Source organism: Aythya fuligula, chromosome 29 (genome assembly GCF_009819795.1).
Source record: "Aythya fuligula isolate bAytFul2 chromosome 29, bAytFul2.pri, whole genome shotgun sequence".
Classification (NCBI taxonomy): Eukaryota; Metazoa; Chordata; class Aves; order Anseriformes; family Anatidae; genus Aythya; species Aythya fuligula.
In genome coordinates, this window is record NC_045587.1 from 1,881,207 (window position 1) to 1,888,650 (window position 7,444).

Here is a 7,444-nt window from a genome sequence, read left to right on the forward strand (position 1 = left end):
ACAAAGGGGTCCTGGGTGGGCACAGGGCGTCCTGAGTGGGTCCTGGGGGTCTCTGGGTGGGTCTTGGGGATCACTGGGTGGGCAGAGATTGTTCTGGATGGGCACAGGGGGTCCTGGATGGGTAGAGGGGGTCCTGAGTGGGTCCTGGGGATCCCTTTGTGGGTACAGGGGGTCCTGGGTGGGCACAGGGGGCCCTGGGTGGGTACAGGGGATCCTGGGTGGGCACAAAGGGATCCTGAGTGGATCCTGGGGATCTTTGGGTGGGCACAGGGGGTCGTGAGCAGGTACACAGCTCCTGGGTGGGCACCCACAAGCCCCGACTGGGCACGGGGGACGCAGAGGGGTCTGGCACTGGGTCACGGCCCACGGGTGGGGGTCCCGGCATCCCTTAATACCCCCAACCTCCCTCTCCCTCCTCCCACAGGTCTCCGGATGGCGATGCCGTGAGCCCCCCGGGGATGGGCAAGCGGCTGCTGGTGGCCTACGGGCTGTGGGCGCTGGGGGGGCCGCTGGGGCTGCACCACCTCTACCTGGGCCGCGACAGCCACGCGCTGCTCTGGATGCTGACGCTGGGCGGCTTCGGCGCCGGCTGGCTGGGGGATTTGTGGCACCTTCCCGGCTGGGTGGCCGCCGCCAACGGGGCCGGGACCCCGGGGCAGCGCGTGGGGAGCGTGCCGGCCCTGAGCGCCCTGCGGCTGGCGGGGCAGGTGGCGGTGGGGACGTATTTCGGGCTGGCGGCGGCGCTGGCATTGCCCTGGGTGCCGCAGTTGCTGGCACAACCTCTGGCCGTGGGGCTGGGGGTGCTGCTGGTGTCCTCGGTGGGCGACCAGGCCTCGGAAGCGCCCAGCATCCTCACCGCGGCCTTCCTCGCCTCCCTCCTCTTCCAGGGCCGGGTGCTGGCGGTGCTGCCCTCCAGTTTGGCCGCCAGCATCGCCGCCCAGCGCCACCGACGCTATAAACGCCCCGGGGCGCCCCGGCCGCGGTTGCCGGCCCGGCTTTACCACCTGGGGTTGGCCTACTTGGCCTTCGCCGCCCCGCTCGCCTACGGCGTCCTCAGCGGTGCCGCCGGGGTGCTGGGCGCCCCGTTGCGTTGGCTCGGGGCCCTCCCGGCGCTGCCCCGCGCCGTCGCCGAGCGGCTCCTGCTCCTGCCCCTGCGTGCCGGCCGCATCCTGGCCGAGCTGCTGGGTCTTGTCAGCCCCGAGCCCAGCGGCTGGAGCGAGAGGAGGCAGCGAGCCTACAAGGTGCAGGACGCGGTGCTGGGGGTGTGTGGGGGGGGAAGAAATTAAATAGGGGGGCACGGGGTATGGATGGGGGTGGCACAAGGTGCAAGAAGCTGGTATGGGGGTGGTTGGGGCTGAAGGGGTTGGCTCAGAGGCACGTGTGGCCCCCCCAGCATCCATCTCGCCCCCAGGTCCTGGGCATCCCACCCGGCGCTGCCCCCGAGGACGTGCACAGGAGCTACCGGGAGCTGGTGAAGGTCTGGCACCCCGACCACAACCGGCACCGGGCCGAGGAGGCTGAGAGGCGTTTCATCGAGCTTCAGGAGGCCTACGAGGTGCTGGCGGGGCCCAGGAGGGCCGCAGGGGGGTGACGGGGTTGGCAGACCCCTGCCCGCGGAGACCAAAGGCTGAGGAAGGGGATTCTGTAACACGAGGATGGCTTCGGGCTGCTGCTGTTGTGTCTCTGCTCGGCTCGATGCGGTGCTGGGCCGGCACCCTGCAAACCAGCACAGGGGGCGTCCATCAGCCAAGGGATGGATGGATGGGGGCTTGTGCAAACCTTTGCACCAGGATCTGTGCAAAACATTGCACCAGGGGCTGTGCAAAACATTGCACTGGGGTTCCTGCAAACCATTGCATGAGGGTCTGTGCAAACTATTCCACCAGGTCTTGTGCAAAACATTGTGCCAGGGTCTGTGTAAACATTGCATGAGGGTCCGTGCAAACAATTGCATGAGGGTCTGTGCAAACCATTCCACCAGGGCTTGTGCAAAACATTGCACCAGGGCTTCTGCAAACCATTGCATCAGGGCTTGTGCAAAACATTGCATGAGGGTCTGTGCAAACCTTTGCACCAAGGGCTGTGCAAACCATTGCACCAGGGTCCGTCCAAACCATTTAACTGGGGTTCGTGCAAATCATTGCAAGAGGATCTGTGCAAACCATTGCACCAGGATCTGTGCAAACTCTTGCACCAGGGTTTGTGCAAACCATTGTACCGGGGTTCGTGCAAATCATTGCATGAGGGTCTGTGCAAAACATTGCACAAGGGTCTGTGCAAGCCTTTGCACTAAGGGCTGTGCAAACCACTGCATGAGGGTCTGTGCAAACCACTGCACTGGGGTTCGTGCAAACCATTGCACCAGGGCTTGTGCAAAACACTGCATGAGGGCCTGTGCAAACCTTTGCACTAAGGGCTGTGCAAAACATTGCACCAGGATCCATCCAAACCATTGCACCAGGGTCTGTGCAAACCATTGCATCGGGGTTCGTGCAAACCACTGCATAAGGATCTGTGCACACCGTCGCACCAGGGCTCGTGCCAGGCGCTGCAGAGGGCTCCGCGATCCACTGGGTGTCCGCAGCCAGGGCCTGACCCGGGCGGGGCCGTTGGTGGCGGCCCCGGGTCTCGAACCCGCGGCCTGTCGAGCTCCGACCTGGCCGACCCGCCGCTCGTCACTTTCCGGAGCGCGCTCGGGCATTTCCGCCGCGGGGCGGAGGCTCTCGGCAGTTTCCGTCCACGTTCGGCGCCGGCCGCCCCGCCCCGCCCCGCCCCTCGAGAGAGCGGGGAGGCGGGGCGTCGCCACGGCCGGATCCGATTGGCTCTCGAAGGAAGTTGGTCACGCCCCTTGCGCGCGCGGTAGGCGGGAGAAGGCAGGACCCGCGCGCCCGCATTGGTTGTTGGGACCCCTCCCGCCCCGCGCGCATAGAACCCCTCTCATTGGTCAGACACACTCTGCCCGTCCCCCGCCTCGCTTCCGATTGGCTACAACCGAAGGAAGGCGGGCTGAGCCGAGCCTCTCCCTCCTTCTCATTGGCTGTCACCCTCGAGGGGGCGGGAGCAGCGAGGCGGCCCCGACGCGCTATTGGCTGCGGGGACGGTGCCCGCGTCCCGATTGGCTGGCGCGGCCTGAGGGCTCCTGCCGGGCCGCGGCCCCCGCCCCCCGCCCCGGTGCGCGGCGGCGGCGGCGGCCTCAGGCCCGGGGGGGGCGGCGGCGGCGGGGCTGGGAGCGCCCGGAGCCCCCGGGGCCGCGGCCGGTGAGTGCGGGGCGGCCGGGAGGGGGTCGGAGGCCGGGGGGAGGGTGTCCGGGAGCGGCACCGGGGGCACCGGGAGCGGCGCAGGCCCCGGGTGGGGGCGGGGAGGGGGCACCGGGGGGGGCTCCCCGCGGCCCGGCCCTCAGCGCTGCGCCGGTTCCGGTTGGGGGGAGCGGGGGGGGAAGCTCCCGGTGCCCCCCGTACTCCTCAGCCACCTCCCGGTGCCCCCCGGTCCCCTTCAAGCCCCCCCCGCGTCTCCCCGGTCCCCTCCCGGTGCCTCCCGGGACCCCCCGATCCCTCCCGGTTCCCCCCCGGTTCTCCCCCGTTCCCCCCCATCCCTCCCTACTCCCCCTTTGCCTTCCTTGGCCTTCCCGTTTCCCGTCCCCGGTTCCTCTCCGGTGCCCCCCGGTTCCCTCCCGGTTCCCCCCGGTTCCCTCCCGGTCCCCGCCATCCCTCCCTGCTCCCCCTCTGCCGACCCCGGTTCCTCCCCGTTTCCTCCCCGGTCTCCCCAGCCCCCTCCCAGTGCTCCTAGGTCCCCCCTGGCCTCCCCCCGTTCCTCCCCGGTCCCCCCCACCCCCCCCCATCCCTCCCCGGTGCCCCTCTGCCCCCCCCATCCCTCCCATCCCCCATTCCCATTTCCTCCCAGTTCCCCCCAGTCCTCCCAGCCCAGCACGGAGCCACTCTGATGCCCCCCATCCCGCAGGTGCCGTGGTTTATCCTCAAATTCCACCAATTATCATCAGGGCCCGTTTTTAATTACACCCTCACGCTTCTCCTCGGGCCGCCAGACCCGAGGTTTTGGGTAAGAAAAGGGGCAAAAAGGGCTCTCCGGGATCACGGCACCGGCCTGGCCCCGGGGGTTACGTCGGGGGAAGTTTTCGCCACTTTGGGTTGGGTTTTGAGAGCCGACGTCTCCCTGCACATGCTGCTTGCTGCCTTCCCTTCCGAAATACTGCAATTTCTTCCTGTTTTTAGGTGATTTGGTTCAAAAGTGACTCCTGATCTAAAGGATGCGTTCACCCTCTTAGAGGTGAAACGATTCCTAATGGTGAAGCCGACCCAGGATGTTCAGTGGTGCTGGGACTCGAGCAGAAAGCTGGCACAGGCGGTCCTAAATAGCCAAAACACCTCAAAACGCCTCAAAAGGACCCGGGGCGAGTTTTCCTGCAGCCCCGAGGGGCTCACTGGGGCTTGGGGAAAAGGCAGGTGGGCTACGTGCCAAGCTCGGGGCTGGTACACGGAAAGCAGCAGCGCTTGGCCGGAGCCTTTCCCTCCTGCCTCGTGCCCGCGGTGCTGTGCAAAGCACCCAAAAAACCCGACAGCAGCCCCCTGGGGCGGTTTTTTTTGGCCACCGAGCACGGAAAAACCGTGTTTATCGCAGGTAGGCACCGGGCGGGGTGCCGTGACGTCCCAGGAGCGGGTACGGGGCTGTTTTATCACCCCAAGTGCCCGGCCCTGCTTCCTTGCGCTGCCCGAGGAGGCCCAGCTCGCTCACGGAGGCGCGTGTGGGAGAGCTGCCGACGCTCGGCCGTGTGAGGATTTAAACAGAGAACAGACGGCTGATTAGCTCTGAAGTTAGGTGCTCGGTTCGTTCCTGCACAAAATAAGTGGCCTCAGGAAATACTAAAAAAAAAAAACAAACAAACCACCAGCAAACCACCACAAAACCCCCGAGCCTCGAGAGTGAGATCAAGAAACCGTTTTATTCGGTCCTCTGTACCGCACGGCTTCACGATCCTTGTTGGTGGAGGCGGCTTCGGGAAGCTGCTGGTCCTGATTTGGGGGGAAAAAGTCCAAGAATGGGCCGCGTCGGGTTTGTTTTGTGTCGCTGGACACTTTGCAGCGCGGGGTGATAACGCAGAGAAGTTGGCTCGAGGTGACCGAGGCTTCTGCTGCCCCGGAGAGGTGCACGGCTGTGGGTTGGCCTCTTGCGAATTTAACAGGAATTTGCTGAGGGGGAAACCCACAAAGCTGAGTCTCAGGGTTCCCACGCTGAGCATGTTCCTGGATTTTTGGTGTAAATGTTGATTTTTTTGGGGGCATTTGCTGAAAACCGAGCGAATTCCCCCCTTGTGCTGTCTTACGGGGCTCTGGCACCGTCCTCTGGGCTCCCTGAAGATGGATTTCTGCTTGGGAGCGACGACACGTTGCAAGCAGAGCCACTGCTGGCGCTTAATGCGTTGTGTGCGCTCCCAGAGCCTCTTAACGAGCTCGATCACCAGGATTAAAATAGCGTGGCGAGGGACTGCTTAGCTCGGGAGCTAATTAGCCGGACGCTCCGCGCAGCGCAAGCCAGCCGGAGCCGGGCGCGAGGTGCACAGAGGGGCAGAGCCCTCCCAGGGAGCAGCTTTTTCCCCCAGAACGCCGGATTTCTCACCAAAACCACCGTGGAGCAACCCCCAGGCGCATTTCTCACCGCTCGTTTAATTTCCCTTTCCGACAGGGAGCTGCCGAGTGCGGCAAGTTGACGGGAATGACCCGTCTAGACGGAGCGGGAGCAGCCCGGAAAGCTGATGCCGTGGGCGGGGTGCTTTAGAATCGGTTCTCCTTTGCCATGCTGGCTGGGAAATCGGGGAGGCCGTTTCCCCAAGCAGGTGGGACGTGTCGCTGCGTGCGTTTCCACGTCGGCTCGGCGAGGGGTCCCGCAGCACCCGGGGGCTTCCTTCGCGCCCCGTCAGTGCTTTCCTTTCGCCCCGCAGGTCGGTTTCCTGCCGCCTTTGTGCTGCTCCTTCCCCGTTCCTGCGGCCCGACGCGAGCCTGCCGTTGCCTTGGCTGCAGGCTCAGGGTGAGCCCTGCGGACGCTCGGGCTTGAGATGAATCCTCAGCCTTAATTGCATCACCGAGGAGTGAGGATGCGCCCTTAGATCCTCGCCAGATCTGTCCGAGGCTTTTTTGTTTCCCCAGCCTTTTGCTTTGCCCCGTTTGCGCGCAGGCAAGGCTTAGTCTGGAGCTTGCCAAAGGCTGGTTCGGAAGCTGCCGGCTGCTGCTTGTTTTCCCCCCCCTAAGACTTAATTACCGCTCGTTTTTCCCCTTTGAAGTGGGTAAAAGTGTATTTCCTGGGTGATAAGGCGCAGTAACTTCAGACAGTCGGAGATCTCCTGATAACTTCTGCTCTGGCAACTCTTTTTACAGCCGCTTTCAGCCTTTGAATGACTGCAGCTTTGCTTTTCCTTTGCTTTTTGGGGGATGGGCACACCAGCAGCCTGCAGGCGTCCCTTTCCTGAGCTGAGTTTGAGGGAGTTCACCTCTGGCAACACGGCGTTTTCTCCTTCCATGTGCTCCCCTGCTCCCTCCTGGGTTAAAGCCCCCCTTCCTTCATTAACAACAAACACAAAAAGTGCAATTATTAAGGAGGTTCGTTGCGTGGTTGCGGTTTGCGGTGCGGGTCGTTGCCTTCAGGTGCTTTAAAAACTCCAAGTGATGGGCACAGAGAGCGTGGAGCTGCGGTGCTCAGACCTCCGGTGCCCCGAGCTCCCCCCAACCCCTCCTGGCCTCAGTGTGGGGCCCAGGACGCACCCGAGGCTCGCGACCGGAGGCCGAGCGCTTCCTGCCCGTGGCCACAAGCAGCAAATTTAAACCTGGCCAGGCGCACGACCCGGCGGCCTCGGCCTGTGCTGGGTTTCCCCGGGTGCCCCGTCTTCTGGCACGGGATTTCAGGCGGTGTCAGAGGTGCCGTTTGGTGTCCCGAGGCAGCACAAGAGCTGATGCTGTTTAACTCCCCGGGCTGGAGCAGGTAAAGAATTCTTCTGCAGCTTTTTTTGCACCGGCAGCGAGCATCTGCGGCCTCTCCGTCCCGTGCTCAGCTTGCCAGGCTCGCTGGCCGGGAATAACTTCTGAGCTCCTGTGTGTTTAAGAAAGGAAGGCTCCAGGTACACGAAAACCCTATTTTTAAATTAAAATAGGCTCAGCAGGTCCCTGCTGGTGAGCCGTGGGTGTTGGATGAGCGTCGCTGCGTTCCTCGGGGTCATAAACCGTGTCCTGAGGACGGCCCTAAAAAACTGATCCTGGCCGGGGCGGGTGGGAGTTGAGCTTCTAATTGTTCCTGGAGCAAATTAGGCGTGTGTTTCTCTCTCATCGTGTTCCCTGATGGCCCCACCAGCAGCGTACGAGGTCTCTCGGCCGCGTGCGCCTCGCAGCTTGGCACGGCCGGGCTGTGCCTTTCCCTCCTCGCCACGAAGGCAGCCGGGAGG

The 7,444-nt window shown here is 64.0% G+C and overlaps 1 protein-coding gene across 1 annotated transcript; it reads left to right on the forward strand.

Moving 5' to 3' along the window:
• Positions 1-458: 458 nt before the first annotated feature.
• On the forward strand, positions 459-2,863 carry DNAJC22 (DnaJ heat shock protein family (Hsp40) member C22). Its single transcript, XM_032204710.1, has 3 exons — positions 459-1,241; positions 1,412-1,579; positions 2,585-2,863. Exons 1-3 carry the CDS (start codon positions 459-461, stop codon positions 2,861-2,863), a joined length of 1,230 nt encoding a protein of 409 aa, XP_032060601.1.
• The last annotated feature ends 4,581 nt before the right edge of the window (positions 2,864-7,444 follow it).

Coding starts and splice junctions, on each gene's coding strand:
- DNAJC22 (XM_032204710.1), top strand. CDS start 459: ATGGGCAAGCGGCTGCTGGTGGCCTACGGGCTGTGGGCGCTGGGGGGG. Junction 1,242..1,411: donor GGAGGCAGCGAGCCTACAAG/GTGCAGGACGCG, acceptor TCTCGCCCCCAG/GTCCTGGGCATCCCACCCGG. Junction 1,580..2,584: donor TGGCGGGGCCCAGGAGGGCC/GCAGGGGGGTGA, acceptor GGGTGTCCGCAG/CCAGGGCCTGACCCGGGCGG.